The sequence below is a fragment of the Macrosteles quadrilineatus genome, unplaced genomic scaffold, assembly GCF_028750875.1.
Source record: "Macrosteles quadrilineatus isolate MER2022 unplaced genomic scaffold, UCM_ALF_1.0 Scaffold_3__2_contigs__length_128488019, whole genome shotgun sequence".
NCBI classification, from domain to species: domain Eukaryota; kingdom Metazoa; phylum Arthropoda; class Insecta; order Hemiptera; family Cicadellidae; genus Macrosteles; species Macrosteles quadrilineatus.
Window position 1 is genome coordinate 97,143,452 of NW_026542596.1, and position 26,392 is coordinate 97,169,843.

At 34.8% G+C, this 26,392-nt stretch overlaps 1 protein-coding gene across 3 annotated transcripts in view; it reads left to right on the forward strand.

The window, feature by feature from the left end:
* Positions 1-21,416, forward strand: part of LOC128991046 (protein jim lovell-like) — a 149,679-nt gene extending 128,263 nt beyond the window's left edge. For 2 of the 3 annotated variants that reach the window (XM_054413763.1, XM_054413764.1), the window contains 9 exons: positions 6,772-6,938; positions 7,742-7,913; positions 10,415-10,702; positions 14,027-14,194; positions 15,368-15,538; positions 17,223-17,292; positions 18,197-18,220; positions 19,030-19,125; positions 19,985-21,416. In XM_054413763.1, coding sequence (XP_054269738.1) covers positions 6,781-6,938; positions 7,742-7,913; positions 10,415-10,702; positions 14,027-14,194; positions 15,368-15,538; positions 17,223-17,292; positions 18,197-18,220; positions 19,030-19,125; positions 19,985-20,670 — 1,833 coding nt within the window. In that variant the 5' untranslated portion in view covers positions 6,772-6,780 and the 3' untranslated portion in view covers positions 20,671-21,416. The remainder of the gene's footprint in view (positions 1-6,771; positions 6,939-7,741; positions 7,914-10,414; positions 10,703-14,026; positions 14,195-15,367; positions 15,539-17,222; positions 17,293-18,196; positions 18,221-19,029; positions 19,126-19,984) is intronic. The other variant, XM_054413765.1, reaches the window with a different exon arrangement.
* The last annotated feature ends 4,976 nt before the right edge of the window (positions 21,417-26,392 follow it).

The window sequence follows — 26,392 nt, forward strand, 5'->3', positions numbered from 1 at the left end:
GAAAGGGCGGGAAGGGTTGCATGGGCACACACAGCTAGTAATTGCTCTAGCTTGTATTGATTTTATAATTATTGAAGTAACTTTATTCTAGAGGCAAGACATGCAAAACCTTCGTCGGATTTAATTCTTTGGACGCACGCACGCTATATTCTGTACGAGGCCCTCCACATAATGTAGGCTACGCGAACGCTAACCTATACTGAACTGAGCAGCGAATGCGACTCATGTTGCATACTATTTCAGAAGACACGTTTTGAAAATAATTATAAAGTGAAATTATTTTGAGACATGAATATTATTTTATATGTATTTACAGAACAGGATATAGTAGTTCTCAATCTGTTACTTAAAATGTTCCTAAAACTTACGCTACACAAACTTTTGACAAACGTTTCCCAGTATATGTGCGTAAACCTCTAAATATTATTACTAACTAAGTTAATTAGTAGTGTTTTGTGACTAGCAATCCACATTTATTTTAATATGATTTTAGTATCGTTAATTACACTGTATTAAAATTAAAATTATCGTTTGGCTTTCGTGAAGGAACAGCTTTTATCAGGTGGCAGTTATCGCCGCGTAGTAGACCTAAACTTTTGCCTGATAAATACTGTAAATCTAAAATTAACGTGGGCCCTAAATCATAGGGTTATATAGTTATTGCCACAGCTAAAAGCAGTTTGTGAATATCGAGAATTAAACACGGTGCTTCAGGAGCATCAACCTGATTTTAAGACCAGTCATCGGAACAGCTGACAACTGACTTCTCAAAGCATCTAACTTCATTCCACACCCACCTTCACTCATATTTGGTTTAGGTGGCGTCCCCATCTCAATTGATAAGCATAATAATAACCACTAGTCCCCTAAAGTCCCCGGTAAATAATTTATGTGTATGTTTGATATCCACCTAAAATTGAAAAGATAAAAAAGATTAAGTTGAAACACAGTTTAAGATGACATTTCGGCAGTGGTAAAAAGTAAAAGAGAATAATAATAGTAAAAGAGTAAATATGTATGATAGTTATAAGTACAATTCTGAAGTTACACATTAGAATTATCCTGGGATTCGAGTCTAAGTCATAATATTTATTATTAATTATAAACTATAAAAATAACTGCAGGGTGCGTTATCGAACCAAATTATAATACAAACACTTTACTATTATTGAATACTTTTGTCAATAGTTTTATGATTGATATTTTCTCAAACCAATACACTATTTCAAATCAGCTAGCACAATTAATTATAAAAAAGTGTGACATTTCTACGATAAACTCTACATTCAGTCCAGGTTTCTCAGGCAGAGGTGCGTGTCTCGGACGATAAAGCTATTACCAGATTTCGTCGGATCAGATAGACGAATCAGCTGTAAAAAGGCCGAAATCAGCTGTAAATAAAAAGATAGATATCTCGGCGAAGACAAATCCGTGGAAATAATCAGGTACGATTGCGGCTTGCTGTCAGATCCCAGTGTTTACTACGACAAACTGACACGGCGTTTGCGTACAATTTATCTTCTAATCGTCTGTTCATTTTATCTGTATTGAAAGGATATTTACGTCAGTGAAAGATATAATTTATCATGTTATCTAAACATATCTTAGGGTATAATGCTCCTACAGGGTGATTGGTACTCAGTGTGACAAAAATCTTTTTGTGTAAGTACAAAGTAAATGCAGTGTGATGATGCATATAAAATGTTCCAAGTCTAAAAATTAGCTTCCCAAAGAATTATTTTATGTTTTTAAAAAATAACCATGCTTTTAAACTTAATACAGCGATTTCTCAATTACCTGTATATGGATTTGAGTAGATACTGTCATTTTCGTGTTCTACATTAAATTTTGAATAAGAATAATACAAAATTACAGAGGATCAGTTGTAAAAACTCCATTGTAAATAGATTCAAAGATAAAAATTAAGATGTTTGTTAAAAATTTAAAAAACAATGGTCAATAGCATTTTTCACACCCTGTATACAAGAAAGTGTCGGAATATGTTAAAAACTGCGCCATTTTATAAGCTTTCCAACAATATGCTACACTATTGAGGTTTAGATATTTTTTCGTTTGTTTTAGCGGTTTGAATGCCAGAAAACAGGGAATTTTTTTACTGTTTTACTGTTCAAGCTGAAACGAAAATGCAACTTTTGCATTACATACATGCTGACTTTCTATGTCTTAAATGTCAAAAACACCATGCTTTGTAGTCTTCAAACCACTAAAGCGTACATAAGCAGACATAAAGCTCAATGGTTTAGCATATGGTTGGAAAGCTTATAAAATGGCGCAGTTTTTAACATATTCCGACACTTTCTTGTATACAGGGTGTGTACAAATGCAATTGGCCAATGTTTTATGAATTGTTATCAAACATCTTAATTTTTATCTTTGAATCTATTTACAATGGAGTTTTTACAACTGACCCCCCGTTATTTTGTATTATTCTTATTCAAAATTTAATGTAGAACACGAAAATGACATTATATACTCAAATCCATTTACAGGTAATTGGGAAATAGCTGTATTAAGTTTAAAAACATAGTTATTTTTGAAAAACATAAAATAATTCTTTGGGAAGCTAATTTTTAGACTTGGAACATTTTATATGCATCATCACACTGCATTTACTTTGTGCTTACACCAAAAAATTTTTGTCACACTGAGTACCAATTACCCTGTATAACTTTCAAACATGAAATATTTTGGCGGCACTTTTTGTTTGAAAAGATATTATCGTACATATTGTTGATAACTTCATGGCGATGTGCTAAAAAATTACATTTAAATTAGTTGTTTGTAGTTTGTTGTTTTTAATTTGTTTTTGAAGGTGACACAATTACACACAAGCGCTCTTTATGATATTGTACATAAACTTCTAGCCCTATTTGCATTTTCACTAAGGAAATTGTATAGCGAATCTTATATAATGCGCTTTTAGACATTTCAAAATATCTATATACAAGTTGTACGTATTGTGTTAAATGTCCAGGTTTTTTATTGATAGGTCTTTGGACAATGCGAAAATTAAGAAAGGGTTATTTCATTTAAATGAAATTATACAATCTATGTGTATGGCTACCGAACAAAATGTAATTTGAAATATTGTAGTATTTATTCACAGATTACGAAATTAAACATAGCCCTGCATGAATCCTGTTTTTTCCCTTATGTTTAATAACTCACTTAAAATAACGCAATAGCAACATATTCATTTAACTTTTCTCTACTGAAATTAATTACGATACTTGCACATAAAAGACATTGCGTACTTCAAAATGTTAAAATACAAATTTGAACGTTTAGGCCTATATTTGTAAAACATTTTGTATTCAAACTTTAATACTTGTCGTTTTAATATCGGAACTAAGAGAATAAAAAAGAAACTCTACGGATTCTCACCAAGCAAATGTTGACAAATTAAAAAACCCGAAATAAAACGACACACTCGCATTAAAGAGACGCGAAAGTAACACTCATTAATTAGACCACACGTGTGTAAAAACCATCAAACCATCGAGACGACAAAAGCGTATAGACTATCGAGCACAGAGTACGGAGTGGAGCGACGCCATAGAGTACGAAGTGGCGCGGCGCCATAGAGTATAAATCTTTGTACAGAGTAATTAGAGCGCTCTTAACGCGCGCTGCCATTATGCGAGTCTGTTAGAACCAGTGTATTTTTAATTGAAATTTTGACATTTGCAACGAGTTCGTCGGCGCGTCTAATTCGCCAAACTGGTGTAGAGTTTGCCGCAATTATGTACAAGTACGAATGCGGATTCAACACCTTTTTCGTCTCGTCAACCAGAAGCCGGCGCCAAATTACGAATTTCCCTTCAAACGCGCTGATTATTTCCACGGCGTTTCGTTAGTTTTTACTTTTCACTGATCGTTAGAGAGATTTTCAGTCTGAAAGACGCGGGGTTAGTCAGCTGACCAACGATGGACTGTGTGGCAGTCATTGATGTGGTTGATAATGATTTTTATTAAATAGAAGTGGTATATTTGAAAAAAAATTCTAACATATATTTTTAATATGTAAAAAATATGTTATGAATTTGTATTAAATTGTACATTGTAAAATAATGTATTTTTTTAGTACATTTCAAAATTACCTTTCAATATTTAAATACTTGAAACTTATTGGAGGGCTTCTAATCAAATAGAAAATCATTAATTACTAATAAATAACATTTAATAATAGCTGTTATTTCACCTTTGTGTAAAAACATTGAAGGAAATCGTTTAACAAGATGTGTGTGGTGTTATTTTATATGGCTAGAATCCAACAATCTGGAAAAAATTATAAACTGTAACAGCAATCTGACACATACTTTCTCCCATTCGCTTGTCAACTCAACAACCCTTATCAAGGCAAGCAGTGGGAACTATGATATATTATATGTGGAATCACTAAAGTTATCACTAAAGCTGCAATTGAATCGTAATTTGTTAAACATTGCCGGTGTTAAATCGCAATAATTGTTCGAGACATCTTTGTGAAAATATAATCTTTCTGTTATATTATGGGATTTCATGGGAAAATATCATAAAAACATTGCATCAGGCCTAAAATAAAAAAATAAAAAAACACCTAAAGAGACCATGGTTTAGGACCCAAAATAGATATTTTCACCCAATATCAAACTCAAAAATATTGTCGAAAACCATTCGTTCTCTACATGCTAAGAATAGGGAGAGAAAGTAAAAACTTAAGTTTGTAGTTTAGGCTTTAGGCTAAAGTTATAGTCCCACCTCAATAGCATTACCAGACTTTACATGAATCTAAAAAGACTTTCACCGCACAATGCAAATGGAAACTTGCAGTTATAAATCTTGAACACAGAATGTGCATTAGTTACTATTTCATACAAGTCTTGATAAAAATAAAACCTAGACTATTGAACTGGACAAAAGATCCATTGTCAAACTCCATTTGTCGCTCAGCTTCATTCCAGTTTCCCAGTCTCAGTCTGTTCCAGTACAATGTTTTAAGTGGCCAGGTGAAGTGCTTGAACCGGCGGGACAAGTGCTTGAGGCTGGGTCTTAACAATTCACAAGCATGGCTCCACGTCTAACTACTTTGTTGCCATTTTGTTGACCCTCTGAAGAATATTGTCCCTCCCGTTACTAAAAAATGTCTCTCTGTTCAACAAACTCATGCTGAATGTTCATTGGTGTTCGGTTTCTATCATATGTTGGGTTTTGAAGGTAGTTGATACTATTACGTGATAGAGTTTTTGATATTGTATACAGAATAGTATTTAAAATTCTGTTTGGTAGATTATTTTCAAATTTGAACTAATCGAAAATTCTAAATCATCTTGAACCTAATTATTTATACTGCAGCAAAAACAGCTGTTTTCGATAAATGCGTTGTGGGTTATTAGCTATTTTTTCTCTCTAAGGAGTAAAAGTCATCTGGAGAGCTGGAGTCGATTTTTACTCAGCATTACATTTTTTCTTATCTTCCCTAAGAATAAAGATTTCAGAAAAATACCATTCCCCACCGTCTAACAAACAAATTAAGCTCTGTTTAAAAGTATATCAAGCTACAAGTGATCCTATAAATGCTGAATCTTATGGGAATGAAAAAAACTTTACATATGATCTAAACTACAGATAACGTAAATCTAGCTTATAATTTAGATCTCACTGCTTGTGTTTCCTTCTTTTGACAAGTGACTTTACTGTAGATCGCCTGCAAATCCAATTTCATTTAAACTTTAGATCATCTGCTATTCAATATTGGTTTTGTCTATATGAAATGGAAACTGCTATTAGTTTAATGATGCTATTTAACAATACCCCCGCCGTAGCAAACCTGCAGACTTAGCGAATTTCCATTTGCCTCATTGGATTTACACTAAAATGTCTCGTTAAATATATCACATTTATTCCCTATTTAAATAGAATTAGTTTAACAAGTACTTAGGTTTGCTGCAACGAGGGAGGGCAAAAACGTGTTTTTTTAATATAAAATGTTAATAGGTACTGTAGTTTAGTAAGAAATTAATATATTTTCCAATTTTGATCAAAATATGTTCATAAATAAGCAAACTACAACAGTTGACTTATTCTCCATAAGAATGACATGGGAATTTTAAAATTTACAATTTTGTTGAATTTTCTCCGTAACCCTTAGGTGCATAATAACGCTTCAATATACTAAATTATTTCTTTCTTTAAGCTCTACATAATGGTTTGGAAAGTAATTGTGAAATTTTGTGTTTTTAGAATCAAAAATGGGAAAAACCTATTTTTACCCCATAAAACCCCCCATAAACCCCCGTTCCCATAGTCCGATCATGCTGGTTCGCGAACTCATTCATGTTTATCCTGCTTTACACCTTTAAACCAAATTTCATCAAAATCGGACAAAAATTACTCAAGTTATCGCGTTCACGGACACATATATATATATATAGGTACATATATAAAAAATTTTAACGAATGGTGATTTTGGCTTCTGGGGACATCAAAATGAAAAAGTAAATCGGTCCCAGGTCTAGGTCTTACCATGCCACCTACGGTAATAGCTTACTTCCCTATAGGGAAATTCGCTAAAAAGGTCGATGTTAGATAGTAACAATAAAGACCACGGTTTGGACCATTCCCTTTTAAAACATAAAAAATTCTAGGTGTAGAAAATACACAAACATATAAACAAACTGCTAGATCATACACTCTATAAGCAATGGATAGACCATTGAGAGTACAAATCCACATAAAGGTTACTAATTAGTACTTTCCTGTTGTTTGCAGGCACATGAGATGGGGTCGCCACATTACAACCTGCGCTGGAACAACCACCAGAACCACCTACTGACAGCGTTTGACTCCCTGCTCCAGAATGAGACCCTGGTTGACGTCACCCTCATCTGTGAGGAGTCCAGCTTCAAGGCACACAAGGTCGTCCTCTCTGCCTGCAGGTACGCTGCCTCGGAAATCCTAGGGCGTAGTCTACTTTTTGGTCAATTGTTTGCTTTGGTGGATTACACCAATAGGATACCAGTGCTCTCCGTAGCTTACATACCTCGTTCTTCCTCAGTCCTAGAAGTAACTCATGCAGTGAACATAATCTCAGTGCATTTTAGTCAAGATGACACCCATCCATGAATCACCACATAGAATTCAAGTCCATAAGATGTAACCCTGGCAGTAATATGAGTTCAGCTCATTACAACTTTTCCCAGTTTTGCTATTCACTGGGGCTTAAATAGTTGATTGAAATACACTAACTGAGACAGGTAGATTACCTACCTTCCTACTCCACTCATGTGAATATGGTTTAAAATACCAAAAACAAAATTGAAAAATTACAGTGATAAATTAATTATAAAAATTCCCTCGTCAATGTGTTACTGTAATCTTATAAAAGCAACATGTAGATTAAACGGATACAGTCGTTACACTTGACTTTGACGGCTGGTAGACTTGAAACTGATGCAGCCATACAGTTGTGGTTGCATCAGTTAGGGAGCCTTTAGCTCTAAAAACATGATCTAATTATTTCAATTTATTTTTAATGAGATAACTTGCATCTCATAATCAACACTCATCCTTCACTCATTGGATTGAAATATGCCTACCTACGTCCCCATCTCAATAGGTAATGTAATAGTAAAATTTCAGGTTATCTATGAGAACGCAATGTGCTAATAAAATAAGACCTAACTGACAATTTTAGTCGGAATATAGAAAATAAATTAAAATATATGTTTGCTTATTTCAGCCCATATTTTGAGAGGATATTCTCAGAGACTCCATGCAAACATCCTGTGATAGTCCTGAAGGATCTGCGAGGCTGGGAAGTCCAGGCCATCGTAGACTTCATGTACAGAGGAGAGATCAGCGTGGGACAGGAACAACTCACGTCCCTCATCAAAGCTGCTGAATCTTTACAGGTGCGGGGGTTTTAGTAAATGTGGGCAAAAGAGGTTTAAGTTTTGTTGGGGGCGCAAGGGAGGGAAAATTCCCTCCTAAAGGCCGGCACACTCAGAGACAGACGGACAGACTACAATTCGCTCCACTACAATGTTATTAAATGTGGCGATGCACACAGGAATCCGTCCGCCTGCCAGAGTCCGCTTAGGGTGATTTTTTAAAAGTCCTCCTGCAGCGTTTTTTTTTTTTGCGCAAAGAGGTTTTCCATCTTTTCTTCTCCGCACTGCCACTAGGTGCACTGTGGTTTAATTACTCATGAACTTACTGGAAACCGGGAATTGTGTGTACATTTTGATAACCGGGAAAAAATCTGAGAATTTTGTAAAGAACCAGGAAAATTTAAATGTTTGAATAGCAGCCAGAATTTACCGATTTTATTTTTTCATGGTTGAAAATCGTGATCTTGGGGGAAACTACTAGGTTGCGGCGATCGCAAGAAATGATCACGGATGTTTCTGCGACATGGTAAATCATTACAAATTTTGCCGCCATTACAAAATTATGTATATGGTTGTTGCTGCAATGGCGAGAAATCATCAAGTATGTTGTCCTGATTGCGACAGATTTTCACGAATTTCCTGAAATCGTGTGAGACGTATACAACTTTACTGTAATCCTAGCATTTTATCGATCGCAAGTAACTATGACAAAATTGCTGCAATCCCGAGAAATCATCACAAATTTTGTGGCGATTTTAGATACTTTCATGAATGTCCGACATCGATAGAAAATTTTACGGGTGTGTTGCGCGATCACAGCAAATCATTACCAATTTTGCTGTGATCCCTGGAAATCATATGAAATTTAGCACCAAAAAAATGTATACGGAGCTTGCATAAGAGATTGTGATATACTAGCAGGTTTAAATAAGGAAGGTTTGCTTCTTTCAGTGGCAAGTTCTGTCCTGGAAATTTTGAGCCGGGAAAACCTGGAATCAACCTTAAATTTTATTCAACGACACCCTGTTATTACACCTACTTGTGAGGTATTGTCATCCTGTTCCACTCGTGGTTCTGTTTCTTTCTTTGGATAATTTTTGAAAATCATGGTGTACAACACCACAATCACCGAAGTAATGAAAGAAGTGAAGGCACAAGGTGTAGGAGAGTCCGTCTGCTTGCGGACTCCTGCGGCTGTGTGTGCTACCAAACCCGTCTGCCAGCAGGAGTCCGTTCTCATTGAGTCCGTCTGTCTCGGTGTGCGCCGGCCTTAAGAAAGGTTTTTCAGGGCCACAATTGTCTCTGTCTCTCAGCGTTTCACCTGCAAACTGCAGGCCTACAGTCCATGACCTCTTTTTTGGAGAAGTTTTTAAAGTTAAAAAACATTTTTAGAAAAATTACCTACCGTAGCAAAACTGATAATGTTTATTAATTGTTTTCCTGATTTTCTTAGACTAAAACACAATGGTCTAGGGAAAAGGAAAAGATATAATGAGTTATGCCTCCCTCTTTTAATGTCTCTATTTCAACTGTTGGATATCAAGCAATGCTTTGGGTGGATATGTCATTTAGTCTCATGTAAAAGGTCTTGAGATGATTAATGAACAATACATTACATATTTCGTCATGTGCTTGTCTCTCAATCCAAAAGATGGATTGATCCATGACTCTGTTCCTGTTGCTGTATGGCACTGTTCAGTGGTCATTGGTTGAGATAAGGATCAAAAGTCAGATAATTAAAGTATGGCAGAATCTACGTATAGTTTTTGTATCTATTACAAGAACAGTAGACATCCTCTCATTTGGATCTGTTTGGTTCATACTTTTGTTTGTCTATATAAAAATGTATCAGATATTTATTGATTTTATTGGACTTTTTCCATTATTGTAACCTTGGCATTGCTGGTAACTGAGTGGTTATAGAGGGCTCACCCAGTAATCATGAGGTTGTCAGTTTGGTCCTGAGAAAAGTCAGAAACATTGGTATAAGCGCCTGATGGTTAAAAACTGGACCCAGCTGTCCTTGATCATTCTGCTTTTACTTTTGGTTAATGTCTAAAGAACCAGCTGATCCTAAGTAATAAAGCAATCACATCATCTATTAAAGGAGAACCTTAAATCGCGCGCTCTGCTGTATCGACGTTCTATGAATGTAAATTCATCTATACAGTAGTTTCATAATTTTGAACACACATAATATGTGTAATATTCATTCATTATTCAGTTGGCTTCTGACAGTTTGAGCTTTTAATTCAGACAACATCCAAGGTGTCTGAACAAGAGGTATTCTATTTTACCGACTATAGTCTGTTCACAAAACTTAGACTGTTTGAGGGGAAGTTCCCCCACTACTTTTTTTACTTATATTTTGCAGCTGATTAACGTTTTGGAAAACATCAGCTTTTGAGCTATTGTTTTAAAGGCTGGATCAAGTGGAGGGTACCAATTTCTTCCCCTAAAACCACCTAAAATTTGTGAATTGAACATAGCATTATTTAACAGCCTTTGTTAAATTTGAACAGGTGCGAGGACTAGCACACACAGAAAGGATTCCAATGTGCGGACCAGAGAACAAGGAGAGAGACAGGGAGAAAGACAGAGACAGAGACAGAGATAGAGACACATCAGGCCAGAGTGGGGGTAGCGGGGGTACATTCTCTCCTTCGTCCAGAGTCAGCATGTTTCCGGCGGGGCTCAACGCTTCGTCCCCGCAGTACAATGGACCTTTGCGGCTGCCGCAGCTGCCTCACATGCCTCACATCTCCTTCACTGACAGACACTGCAACTCCCCTCTGCCTCGTAGGAAACAGGTGAGTTGATGCAGCCGTTTTATTTGGGATCCATTTAAAAAAAATATGTCAAATCTCAAACATTTCTAGGGTAAAGTAGTTCATGTAAACCCATAATTTTTATTTTTTATATATGCCAGGAATTGGACCTAATATCCTGTTGCACTGAAGACCAAATCGCTAACCATTTTCCTAGCAATAAAACCTTTGAATTTAAACCTACAATGTTTCAGGTTCCTTTTGTCGGTACCGGTATTTCATTCTGTTTTTATCAATTTAAAATGCAACCATGCAATATGAATAGGTAATAGTACCTAATAGCATCATGCAAACAGTGGTATAGCAGTATAGTGATCAATTATTGAGTAGGAAGCGTCATTTATAATCTCAGGATATACCAATCCTAATATATTGGTCTGCCATACTCTTTTTCTGGCTGCATAAAATACAAATTCAATTTTTCTACCTTTCTCTTCTTTGAATTGAAACTTGAAATTTCCTAGATTTAATTACCTAATTTTTATTACATATAATTGTTGTTACATTTCTAAATCATGCGTTGCTCTCTAACCCTCATTTTTGGCTACTGTGGGTACCAAACCTCTTTATGTTGTAAAGCCATCCATATTCCTAACAGCTTCCATTATATCCTAACAGCTCTCACAAAAAGTATGTATCTCCTGCTGTATTATAACAAAACGGAAGAACGAACAATCATATAGCCGCATACACGAGGCCAGTAGAGTAGGCAGGTTTCAAGGCAGGTTACTTGCGTCTAATGTATTTCAAGTTACCTGAAGCAAGTAACCTACCCCCCAACTGGCCTCATATAAACACAGCCTATGTGCTAGGATACATTGTATACATAAGCAATGAAATTAAAAGTGTGATTGAGATACTATGTTTATAACGTACTACATTAAACAGCTAAAAAATCATGTATAACTTAAAAAAGTATTTTGATGAATGAGTTTGACAATCGAGCTTGCATGTCTGAGGTATCTTTGTCTTAGAAGATCAACAGTCTTTTGTTGTTCATCCAGTGCCTTATTTGATTTATTTCATCAGAATGGACAAAGTTTCATAACCACTTTTTCCTCATCGCAAGTTATGTTGCTTCATCACCTATGTTAGTATCGCGACTCAAAAGTTTTTGGGTAACTGAAATAAATTCCCATGAATTCAATTACTGGCGGAATTTCGGTTTATGAAATAAAGTTTTTTAAGTAAATCTTGAGCATAAAAGGACTTAACCTGTCTTATTTTCTTTTTAAAACTACTTAATTTAAAACTGGGAATTATATGAATAAATATTGCAATAAATGTTGATAAGCTTATGCATGATAATAATTACAGTAGACTCCCTCTTATCCGGACTTCTCAGGACCGAGGCCAGTCCGGATAGTGGGTTTTCCGGTTAAACCAATGTCTCCAAAATCTCGTTTAAACAGACCGTTTGGATGCATACTGTATGGCCCAGTATTTGACTTAAATTTAGGAGAGCATCGAAATTAAAAGACATGATCACTGGTCTCAAATCTTTCCCACCAGAACAGTTGTTTCAGTACTACCCACTTCCTGCCAATCTAGTCCGGTTAAACTGATGTGTTGATAAAAATTGCCCGGTTAAAGAGATGTAATTTCCGCCGAGTGTAGTCTGGCTAAACCGATGTCCGGTTAAAAGGTGTCCGCATAAGAGGGAGTCAACTGTACTGTCATTCCAGTCATTGTTCCTAAAATTATGAATAAGTTACTGACCTGCAAAAATTAACTATCTCATCGTTCAATATTATAAATTAACCGAATAATGCAATCAACTAACCCTTTAACCTCATTTGATTTAGTGGTACACGCTTAAGTATATTGTTGAGTCTCACATACAAGCGATAGTGTCAAATTCAGACTTAACACGTTCGCTGCTACGGACGTTCCGGAACGTCAGCCGGGCCACGGCGCCAGGAGCTAAGAACGTTCCAGAACGTCACCGTTCATTGTTGTTTAACGTTGCTATGGATAAGCCAGCACGTCACAAGCGTTCTATATTTCTTTGCAGCTCGTGGGGACGTACTTTTCTGACAATAAAAAATATAGTTTTTCCAAATCACCACCAGGGTCGTTTGGAACAGGGCTTTGTTTTACCTCTTTCCTGCTAGATAGCGATACTACTTTAACGACTGTAACCTGGGTAGTGCTGCTATCTATCAGAATCACTTAGTACTATATCCAAAGCCAGTTGTATTGCAGAACATTGCCATCCAGTATAACTACTGTTGTTTTTATTGTAATTCAGTGTATCGGTGGCAATGTCACGCAGCGGCCGAGCGTTAGTTCAGCAACTGGCGCCGTCCCGGCATCTAGTGCTCAGCAGCGAACGTGTTAAGCGGCACTTGTACCATCTGACTGATGGTACCTAGGTGGCTGAATTGACTAGTATGTTGCACTGATGAGTACGGTACCACAGGGAAGTAAGGTACAGAGGAAACTTGCTTATGGGACGCCCATGCTCTTTCAACTCTGCATGCGCATACATACAAGTTAGAACAATATACTTGTGACAAGCAAGGAATGGCCTGAGTGGCAGCACTGTGGGGTACCTATCACACACAGCAAGTGTCTTTCTCCAGTTTAATTGTAGTAAGTTATGGCGAGGGGGAAAGGAGTTCAAGGGGGGTTACGAGTAGCAACACCTTTTTGAACTTTGCCCTAGACACCATCGATTAGTGCAATGTAGCTATGTGGTAGTTCTACATGCATAGGTAAATTTTCTTAGACAGTATGTGTATGTGTGTGTGATTGTGTGTTAGGGAAATACATTTATGTAATGTTGTTACACCTATTTGTTTATTTCAATCTTTATTGTTTTATTTTGTTAATGTTTATCAGTATTGTTAGTTTTTTAGAGGTTAACTGTAAGAAAGGACCGCGAGGTCCTAAGTTCGCCTCAATAAAGAAGGATTTTCATTTCATTTCATTTCATTTTGACTGTAATTAATAGTAGTGGAAGGACCCAACTCAACCGTTCATGATGGTGTTACTAATGTAGTTTGTCTTAACAATTCCGGGTGCGGAGACTGTGCTGCTAACCCACTGGCGCTTAAGTAATTCTTTGAATCTCATCAAGTAAGTGCTAGTGTCCCATTCAGGTTTTAGTAGCACTCGTTCTGGCCGGTCAATGGTGACAGGTAGCTGAGTTGACTAACGTGTTGCAATGTTGAGTGTAGCACTAAGGTCTTTCTACTTTCTAGGGTTCGATTCTCCCATGGCCGGTGGCAGAGCCCACCCAGTTTTAATCAAAGTTGACTGTTTTTATAACTGTAACGGATTCAAACCTGGATTTGTTTTCAGGCTAGACCAAGAAGAAGGTCAGGGGAGATATGTGGGGCCCAAGATCTTACCAAGGGGCCAAACTCACCAGAAACAGAAGCAGCAGAGAATTTGTCCATCAAGAAGAACAACAACAACCTACCTCTCAACAGGGTGGCATTCAGCCCATCCCCTTCCAGTGTAAATAACGTGAGCAGCCTTTTATATTATATATTTTAAACTACAGAGATAATTGTGATTCACAAAAGAATATCAAAACATTTTGTTTACCTCGAGTTGATAAATTCCATTACTTAACTTACATGGGTCGTAAAAAATTATCAATTTAATTCAAACCTTTTCATTCTTCAAATATGTGGCAGTAATACATAAGATTAAGGATACTTTTTGTGTGAGGAGTAATGTGAGTGACTTTCTAACAAATGGTATACTGGTTACACCTTCTAATTGTTGAAAACCCTATTGGTTTGACAGGATGGGATGGTTTTCTCTGATACCAATTTGAATATAAAAGGTTTGGAGCAATTTCCCATTACCGTTGAGTGGATACAATTTATTTTACATACGAGAGCTGTCTGGAGAGTAAGAAATGATTTAGTCTCCATTACCTTAAAATAGTTCTTATTATTAACTCTCGAGGAGGTGCTTCACCAGTAAAACGGCAGCGGGCACGTGCAGAGTTTTATTCCGCAACACTAAATAGCATAAATTTTACCCATTTTACTCGTTGTTAGAACGAAATATTATATGTAAGTGTTGAACAACCTAATCAGTAACATAATTTCTTTGTTAATATCATTATTTGTTTAACTTAATATGAGTAATATTTCAAATAAACATATTGAGCAATTTTCTAGTATAAAGGTATGTTACAAGAGAGGGCTTGCGGAGTTTTGTTCTGCAATAAAGCAATTATACATATACATGCAAACAAAATATATTTGATAATAATTATAAATGAAATAATACATTAAAACTAGTTTATAATGATGTATGTATAAAATATACACACAGTTTGACAAAAGTGCATGAGGAAATACACTCTGCGCTAAGGACTTACGCGATAGGGTGCAAGCGGAGTTAACCTCCGCAAACTTACACCGCGTCACTGACTTGCAGCTGACAACAAAATGAGGAGGAATTCTGGGGTAAGTATAGCTTAGAGGCATATCCAGGATATCGTGTGTGAAGTGTAGAGACGGATACGACTGCCGACACCCATTATGCATATTTATATTAACAAACACTACAAGTGCGGAGGAAAACTCCGCAAGCGCCCGCTCTAGGGTTAAGTCCTGAATATCTTCCCCACTTATATCTCATTAAAATACCTCTTTCTAATGTAACCTGTATCCATAACAGCCAATGAAGATTGAAAGTGAGGACTCGGACGCCGCAGACTCGAGTCAGAACCAGCCGATGGAGTTGACGACTACACCCTCGGACAGTCGACCTGAACCTCCCACCCCTACCTCAGAGTCCATCACGAGCCTACCTCCCCCACCACATGTGAGTCTAACAACACCTAAACAAGTGAGTCAACTGACAACTTATTTACTTTGATTATTGATAGAACTAGGCATTCTCTCACTATGACATTCTCTCACCTTTGTATACACCGACTATTTCGCCAAGTTAAACGAACGGGCCACTTACTGTACCCTATACAGCAACAACACTCAACCAGCAGTGTGTCCACACGACCAAATCAGAAATCCCGCTTTTCAGGTTGATAAAATCCTGTTTTATCCTGCTTTAGTGTGACGGAAAATTCCGTTTTATACTATAAAAGTTATTAATTAATCTCAATCCATCGCAAGTGATCTTTTTGATGTATCATATTAACATAGCTCATTAAACCTAGGTATCGTATTGTACATACAGCAACTATTCAATTAATTGGGTATATTTTAAACTGCAAATCAGAAAAAAATATCTAAAATAGAGGTAAGGTTGGATCAGAGCCAAAAATTCCTTTTTACCTCCCATCTTGTTTTAAACGCGCTCATGATATAAAAATCCCGTTTTCAGGATAAAAATTATACGTGTGGAAACACTACTTTATCAACCAGGCATTCATATTATTGTCATGTAGCTTCTTGTATGCCACAACAATGATCAAATTATAAAAAAAATAAGAAAGAAAATAGTATTTTGACCATAACAAACTATGTGAGTGGCTCCTTTAACTGAGTTCTATTTGAATAAAAAATTGGCTACAGCTGGTCCATACTGATGGACTGTCTACTCTAGTATCAAGAGGTTAATACGGATATACACTACGGCAGTAGACAGTAAATTGAGCATAGAAGCGGTTATGTGAAGATTATACCATAAACTAATCTTCCACTGTACCAGTTAACCTATATGTGACTGATAACCGTGATAATTATGTGTTGTTGGACTTTTTATGTTTTTACATTCCATTTGTTGACATACGAGTAGAGCTGCAACCCCTTTCAAAACTTATTCTACTTATACAAGTCACATGAGCGAATCAGTGGTACTGTAGTCATGAGAGTGTAAAGAGAAATGTTTGAATTATCAGCCCACAGCAATATAACACTGTGCTAATGATCGGTATTTGTTTATTAGTATGAAATTTAAAGGATTCCATGTGATACTTTTTCCTTTTTATGACTTGATCACTATTTTGTAGCAAGAAAAGTGTTATAACTCTATGAAGCATGATATTCTATACATTGTGAAGACAGATAGAGTAAAAATGAGGGATTAAAATAGTAGTAGAGTCTCGAGAGTTTTGCTTGCATCTGTGTAGGATTTCTGTAAAGCACATGCTGGAAATTGTTTGAATATGATTTTGGGTGATGATTTATTTGCCTCTCCTCACATTCTCAGACAAACCCACAAAACGGGTAGTTTGAAGAAAGTTTTGGAATGGTTCTTTTGCTAGATCTCAAAAATAATACACTTTGCTAATCCTGAAGGTGACTTTTGGGGCAAAAGTAAATTAGTGGATACAATAAGGAATTTTTAATGAAATTATGAAGAATAAATTATAAACATGGGTTATGACAGCTACATTGTTTCATTTTCAAGCAGGATGTTGAAGCAAAGATGCATTTCTGCACTCGGCTTTCCTGTGCCTGGCCTGGCCACATGATATTACTTTGCACTATTATGATAAAAATATACTATTAAATTTTAAAATGAGTTTCTAGAAGAGCAATCAGTGACCGTGCATTGCATTTTTCAGGAGACCTTTGAGAATTCCTCTTTTCCTCATCTGACTTCCATATCAGCTTTGTCCCTAACACCACCTCACAGTAAGTAGTGTTTGGTTTTACAGTATATTTAAAATTGTAACTAATTTTGAAAATTGCATATCTGATAATTGATTCTTTGATGGAGTCAGTGACTAGCCCGGATTTCAAAATGGGGGAGGTCGACTGACCAGGGGGTCTGGGGGGTTTAGTCAGAAGGGGGTGCGAGAGCACTCCCCCTGAAAGTCTGAACCCCCCCAGACCTCCCCCCCCCCCACAGTTATGGCACTGGATGAGTTAAGGGAACAGATAATTTATGTATTTTCATTCTTGGTGTAGAAATAGTAGTAGGCTAATTGTAGTTGTAGTAATAAGAATAAGAATCTTTAATTGCCCTTTACACATTTTACAGTGCAATAGGGTTCATCATTATGCAACATAATATTTTGTGTAATTAAATATATCAAATAGAAGAATACCGGTAACAAAGATAGAAAGTTGCTAAAATAATTTAGCTGTCATTTATTTTGCTGGTCATTTGTTTTGTCATTAAGATGTTCGATTAGTGAGTTTTACTAATTACGTTCAAACTTGTGTTTAAATGTGTTGTTCGTATGTTTTGGAGAAAGCACTAATATTTCGGATTACACAGTATTATTATTAGTACGGTATTATATTAATGTTTTGGTATTCTTTTAGTAAAATTGTATGCAGAAAAACATGCAATCAGCTTACCAAGTTTCTGAAAGAGTCTGAAGCCTTTAGGCAAAAAGTTTGCTTTGCGTTAATTTTTCAGAAAATCCAAATGTGTTAATAATCCTCGAAAATATAAGTCAGATAACGTTTACTTCTTCATTAATTTGTGGCTCTCATAATGAATCCAAATGTGTTACTTTTGTAGTTAAGTGTCTAGTTTAATATTAAAAATACTTTATTTAATAACTTTGCTACCATTTTTTTGTTTCAGTGTTTTCGCTAGATGCACACTTTGGTGAGTAAAGTTTCTAATAACAACCAATACAGTTCTAAATTTTTTGTATAATGATTTTAATTATACTTTTACATAAACTATTTTTTATGTTCTATCACATTTCATAAAATAGTCTGTCTACCCAAGTGGTTATAGAGATTTGAAAAACTTTTAAATGAATTTCAACTAGTCAACTATCTTCAGTTTTTGAATGGTTTAGTTTTAGTGCTATCAGTTCACTGATGATCAATCATTTCAATGTCAAAATATTTTATTTGAATGCTGAAAATTTAAGTATCTTCTGAAGAAAGCTAGTGCCTGTTTATGAGTGAAATAACTACAATATGAGAACAAGGCTAGGGAAAGAAAGTATTTTTTAACGAATTTGTGGTGTTTTGGAACATCATCTCAGTGAAATATAGAGAAAATAAAAAATAACCTTTCATGATGTTTTCTAACTTCCATGACATAGCCAAGAGAAAATAGCCAAGGAAAGCTATAAAACATTGCCATGAAGTCCTTCACTTTGATCACTGTGATAAAATTGTACAAAAATCATAATATCCATATCAAAAGAGCTTTTACAAGTTTATTTGTTGTTGTGTTGGGGAGGACTTGAAACAATGGTAGCCCAGATTACTATTACAAGATACTGTCAAGATTTTTAAATAAGGTCATGAAAATTGGATTACTACCATTGAACAACTTTGTAGTTTTGCAATGTAGAGAGAGAGCTTAACATTTTACTGTGATGAAATGCTTATAGAAGATATTGAAAACTTGATTACATGTATTTTAAATTGACACTAACAGATATGATATATTTACAGGACTTTTCCCGGGAATGGAGAGCTGTCGAAATTCCTTTTTCAATGACTTCACCGACCATCGGGGTGAAAACCATCAAATGGCAGTTAAAAAGAAGAGTAAGTGTAAGACAGAATCCTTATATATAATACGTGAAGGCGATTTCTACGAAACACTACGCCTCTGTTAATAATGGACTAAATTTTACAAACAATGTTTCAAAATTAAGTATTTTCTGTGTAGACGCTCCCTTTCAACAATTCATGTAATAAAAGTCCTTGGGCTCTGCCCCACTGGTCATCGAAATCACAATGTATTTCTAATGAAGAAAAGATTTTGTTTACTCAAAAGATGAATAATTGTTATTAATTACAGCTGTTCACAGTAAACACATAATACACACGAGCGTTCGTTTTCAGAGTGAGTTCGTTTTCAGTTACGATTACTGGAGTGTAGTGATTGATTTTTAACAAGTGATTAGAAATATCAATCCAGTAGCCCATTTTTTTAATGTATTGTGAAACTGTTTACAGTTGAATCTTTAGGAGGTTATGTACATCATGAGTATTTACATTAGTTACATTATCTTTGAGTTGACTCTTTTAAGTCATCAGAAATCATGACTGTTATTGGTTTGAAATAACACATGTAATACTTTGCAATTGCTCGAATTTGAGCAAAAGGCGCACTAGTCTTCTTGAATAGGTGTTGTTCAGTTTTTATGCAGCAATAGTGATTTTTAACCACTCTTTGTTATGTGTGAAAATATTAAAACTATAGTTCGGCCGCTTAGAAAGCGACCTCCTCCAGCATTGGTTTAGCATTAGCGCGCAGGTCGTTTTCTAAGCGGCCGAACTATAATTGCCTTATGCTACTTCGAGATAAAAAATGAAAAGTATTTTTGGATTTTCTTGCATTCAATATTTAGTAATGTTATATTACTTTGCTCATTTGTACAAGTTTAATTTGTTGTTGCAGTGGGAAGACCAAAAGGTCAGCACAGTGCACCAAGGGGAGGCCCTCCTCGCTCATGGACCAATGCAGAGTTGACGGAAGCTCTGCAGCACGTGTGGAACAAGAAGATGACAACATCCCAAGCCTCACGCATCTTTGGCATCCCTTACAACAGTCTCCTGATGTACGTTCGAGGCAAGTACGGCAAGTCCCTCAAGCTCGAACAACTCAAGAAAGAATGTTTTGGAGACGTCGGTGGCCCTTTGGATATCTTAGGGCTGGGCCCTTTATCTTCGAACAATAATAACCCACCGCCGAAACATCACCTCAAAGGACCCGAGCCGGATTTGATGCTAGGACCTCCGGGGTTCAATCCGGGATCTTATCCGTCACCGAATTTCTATCCTGACTTTGGTGCGTCTTTTCCCGTTCCAGTAGGAATGGTCCATCTTTTACCACAATCTGAGAAAAACCGGGACCACTCGGGTCCTGTTGATTACGTCAAGGACGAATACCACAGGAATCTTCCCAACCCGATGGACTATGGGAAAGAAGAGGTGAGGAGTAGCCCGGCCAACATGGAGTTCTCCAAGGAGGAGATGAACCTGCAGAACAACTCAGTGGAGGAGGATGAGGGAGAGCAGCAAGGGCAGTCTCAGTCACAGCAGCAGACACAGAGACACCACGAGGAACAGAACGGTCAGGACTGACAAGCGCTGCTCACGGATTGTTGATACGAGGCGTTCTCCAATCTGATGGCTAGGTTCTCTCACCTCAACTGAACGAGGCACAGTTCTCGCTAAAGACTCAGTGGACTCTGTTAAATAATTACTCGAATATATAACAAATTAACTACAGCTAGGACAAACAAAGAGATGTGAGTGGACCGTTGTTTTTGTATAGTTAAGTGATATCTTCTCCGACTTACCAAATGACAAATGGGTTTTGCTAAATGTTTTGTGGACTTCTGGATCAAAACGGGTGAAACGTAGTCGCATGACCTCACATATTTACAGTTTGTTCAGAGTTTTATAGGTGTTACTAGACCAGTGATATTATTCTTATACTTACGATACGAGTATACAACAACATTTACAATATGATATTTTTATACAATATACAACATGTCATGCGACAGCGTTTCACCCGCCATATCGTTCCCTACAATACAATTGAAACCAAAATTTCAGCTTCTCCATTCTCCTCCAGATACACTCGGGTTCCTTTGATGACAACGGTCTTTAGTTGGTACTATTAATGTTGTGCTTCCTATGTTATACATCTCTCAATTTTAATACATAGTTTTACTAAGAAAAGGAAAGTTTAGTGTTGAGAGAAATGTTGACTGTGCATTCTGTCGTTAATGTTTCCAAAGTCGCAGAAAGATTTCTCTTTGCAGCAGACTTTCAGTACATAATGAGAGTTTAAATATATACTGATTACATTATATATTTATTCTTCCTCAATATATTAAGTAGACAAATTTATTTGTTTACTGAATTTAATAAGTAAAACTAATTGGTGTCTAATTGGAATTTGACGCTTTGAACTATAATTTCAAAATTTAGCAATCATTAAATTTCTTATTGTATAACAATTTGAGAAGACAACCATAAGAAATTTTCTAAATTTATAATAACCTATGACTATCTTGTAACAATTGATCGAAAGAAACTCATGACTTAAGAGTTGTTTTTTTTATTCCTAGTGAACTCCATTATTCATTCTGATGGCTACAAGAGAATATCAATTGGAGCTCACCTAAAGTGGTAATAAATTCATATATATCTACTGGTGATTCCGTTATCAGCAAATGAAAATATCGAAATGTCCTAATAATTAATTTGACAAAGTAAAAGCAGCAAAAATATTATTGATACACTTCCTGTGTTTCTTAGTTTCAATAGCAATTACATCTTACTCTAATCATTGTCCCAAAAAGTCTTACCCCTTTTACATAATACAAATATTTCTGTTTACAAAGCTGTCCTACTTTTTTCCAGTCTCTATTACAAACACTATTAAAAATAACTGTTTTTGTTTCTCATGTCGGTTCCGTTCCCACCAATTAGTTCTACCTATTGAACCTACAAGACTGACTGCAATATGCCAATGTTCCAAGTTAATATTTTAATATGTAATTTTATTTTTGAGTTGTACTGAAGCAAACTACAGTTCCTGCAGATATTATATATATAGAGGTTCTAAGGTTTAAGTTTTCTCGCTAGTTACAGGTTAGTGTTAGGGGAAACTCACAGTATTTTCCAGTATTGTCCACTAGATGGCATCCCGATGACTCGTGTTTCCGGGAGTTCACGGTCGGACGATTGTCTCGACCCGATGTCCACCATTGTGATTAAAGGGTTTTAAACTTTGCAACTGTGAATAAATTATAACATACTCTAGATATACGAGTATTATCGATGTATAGTAATATATACTTATATAAATAAATTATTGTGATCAGATGTTAATGAATCGATGGTGATAAATATAATTGTTAATGTAGATAATCTATTTGAATCTTTAATGTGTTTCGGTTAGCGTTAAGACGAATATTATTTAAGAATGTAAAGTCTTACAAATATTACTTAGGTGTTATTAGTTTGTTTCTTCTTATGTTACCAGCTGTATGTATGTAGGATGTTACCAGTTTCCAAAACATTACATCATTCAACACGTCAGAAAAAGTGATTGTGTTTCAAATAAAGGTAACTCAGTTTTCTAATTATTGTTACAAAGACAATGGTTTTTTTTACCACAAACTGTCAGTGAAGCTGGTGATAATTAAATGGAACTAACCTCAGTTATACTTACTACTTTAATCATTCCTATATTAATATTTTATATATATATTACATAGCTATAACGAGCGATTTATTTAGGTCAAGCTGTCGACTTTTGAAAGCTATTGTTTTTCCCTTACAAACAATCATTACCGCTATAAATATACCCAATGTATTAATGTTACTAGATGATTATTTTATATTTTTACATCAAACATGAAATAATACAACACTTGCAGGGTATATATCCTCATCGGGGATGGCCTTTTAACAATAGATATACAGGTATTTAGCATAAGTTTAACATCATCTTGACATTTCATAACCAAAGTTATTTACTTTACAGTGGTATCAACATCAACATAGTAGAGCAAACATGTTATGCAAATATGTTTTGATTAGAGTAGAATAAATCAATTTATCATGAGAGATGAATACTTTTTATTAGAATGAAGTGAACTCAACTGTGTAATTTTGTTACCAACTGGCATCAGGTGTTTCATTGGTCAACAAAAGCACAATTACATGTCAAGGACTGTTTGGTCTAGTTTAAAATCATCAAAAGCTACTGACTTTTCTGAGTAAATATCTTAACGACAAATTGGCAAATGAGGTAACAAAAAAAATTTAAAAACCCATAAATATCTTCAATATTTGATCCAACAAATATAATAACTTTTTGTAAAGCAGTTTCTCCATGTTAATTTTTATTATTATAATGGTTAATTTTAAACAACAATAATTTTTAAAAGTTGGTATGAAATGTCAAAATGTATCTCTATGCTCAGACAGATCAACTATTATTTACACGTTATAGTTTGATAATAATTATTTATTACATTACATATACATTCCATGCTTCCAAGTAGTATAAGTTACGGTACCTCAACAGTTAATTTCTATCATTGCTATGAACCTGTTCACAAACCAAAATAGTTTAAACAATAAACTGTATACATTACTGTTACAAAAGACATAATTGTTATGTTTTAGGTTTTGAAAGAAGGGTTCTACCATTGCCTACCCATTTGTGGTTACTATGTTCACAAATTCATTGATACTTAAAACTATTTATACATTTTATTCAAAAGTATAAGAGTTTTTTTTTATTGAATTGTTGTAATTAATCATTCTGAATGAATCGGCTACAATTCTTTAAAGGCTATGAACCAATTTAATTATTATTATATGATTAGTTTTTATCAACCAATCAAGGGAAAGCAATCAATAACATGTAATCATGTAATAAATGGATACAAACATATCGCAAGTAACATTTTAATAGTTTGTAAAAGCTTTCAAAAATTTTTGAATAATCTAATATATTTTCATTAGTTTACACGTACATTTTAATCATAGAAAAATGATCGCACATTAAAAACATCAGGCTGTTTGATAATTTTAACTTTCGGCATATAATGTCACGATTTGTTTAACTATGTGCAATATTTGATTTGTTCATCATTGTATAACTTATTTATAGGAAACTTGCTTGTTAGTTAGAGTTTTGTTTGGCCAAGTAACAAACTTTATTTGTACATATACATCACATTGTTAATTTTACCTTTGTTAGGTTATTGTGTAGGTTCTGTCAAACAACCAATGTTCAAAGCACTATCTACGTTTTATGTTGGCTTTTCACATTTTGCGTTCCAAGAACCTCTAAGACCTCAATGTTTTCATACTCTATTGTACAAGAACATGCTGATCTAGATGTAGATAGTTCGGGGTCGGGATAGCACAATTCAGATACTCATTGCAAGCCTAGTGACAAGTTTTAATTATGTACATTAAGTTATTTATTATGTAATATAATTTAATAGCTAGTTAAGTAATTCTATTGTATATTGTATAAACCCAATCTTTGTTCATGGAACTAATTTATGGCTGTGTGCTAATATGTTAAACTCTAAGACTTTGATTTTTTATTTTTGGTTTCTTCAACAAATGTGTTTTTCACTTTCAAGCGGCTTTACAATATTCATTTGGTTTTATTTTCTTTGAAGAGAATGTAGTTCAATTAAAATATTTATTTTTCAAAAATATTAAGCCTACAGTGTTTAGAGGTTGATTAAATTTAAGTGATCTCGTATAAAAGCAAGGAGGAAAAATTTTATTAATGGAAGATTATTACTATAATTGGTACAGTTCTTTCATTAAACAATAATATATGAAAAATAATAAAAAACTAACCTAATTTTCCGTGCCGTTACCAAAACATTTTTTTTATCCTCAGATATGTAGGACTAGCGTATTTCCAAAACTTACTTGTCTTTCCCAATTTCTTGTTACCTTAATTTATGACTTATGAGTTCCTTTACCTTATTTATTATTTTGTTCGCTTTCATTTCGTAGATTGTTTCTTTATGATTTTACTTTAAGTTATTTATTCTGTATATTTGTTTATACGAGGTATTGGTTCCTGATTTGAATAAATCTTATTTTGTAAATTTATTTTGAGTTTGCCATTTTTTTGTCTGCTGCAGAAAAACCAATTACTATTGTTTTGGAATCATCAGGTTTTCAAATAATGACTATGTTCTCCTCCGTAGTTATCAATGATTAACTAAACTACACCTAGAAGAGCAAAAGACACTAATGGTATATATCTGAGCAGTGGTTAATTTGGTTTCTATTTAATTGATGTCTAAATCATTGATGCTAAACATCTGGTCGTTCAATTCTCTTCCTCATACAATAATGCATCATATTTTAATTATTTATTTTTTTATTTCCACCCTTATTTTCTTTCAATCTCTCTCTTCCATTTCACTTCTCTTTCCCTTTGTACTATATTCTTTTATATTAGTTTATTCCTTACCTAAACTTATAAACTGATACTTTCCAAGATTTTTTATTTTAGTTTTTCCCGCTAAGTTTATAGGGAGAACTTTAGGGTATTGGTTTTCTGCAGTGGATTTTGTTTTTATTCCCTGTCCTAGTTTTTCCCGATTCCTCCTACTTGGATTTGAATATTTTATTTGTGTGTATTGGTAATAAAACTTTTCACTATAATAACAGAGGGGATAATAAAAAATTAACCACAGTGGTATTTTTCATAGTTTGATCAAAATATGTATACAATTTAAGGATGTAACTTTAAAAATTGTAAAAAAAAATATCGGACATGAAATCATAGCTGAAAATGCCCTTATTTGTATAAAATCAAATCAAAACCACTTATTGTTGTAGACATTTTACAATGCATTAACAATCGTCAAAAAATTCATATACTTTAAAGAATTAATCTTCAAGAATAATCCCGGACCTGGACATTATTAAGACCCCTTTTTATTGAGCAAAAGTAAAAATCAACCAAGAATCAACTTGTTAGAAAAATGATAATTATATCTCCTAAATCTTCCATCCTTGGTAGAAAAAGCTTAGTAATCACAAATTAAAACATCAACTCATGCTTGACACTGTATGGTGAGTATCTCTTTTAGTTTTTCTCTATAGGAATAGTTCAGAAGATGTGATATGAGTCAAGAGTTAGAGAAGACTGTAAATCACTGCCTCCCTCAGTTGCAAATACCTCAGATGAGCCAAGGGTTTGAATATCGGGTGGTGGAATATCTAAATTCGTATACCAAATGGTTTTGTTAATTTCCCTGGTTAAATGTTCTCAACTCTTCAACAGATTTTT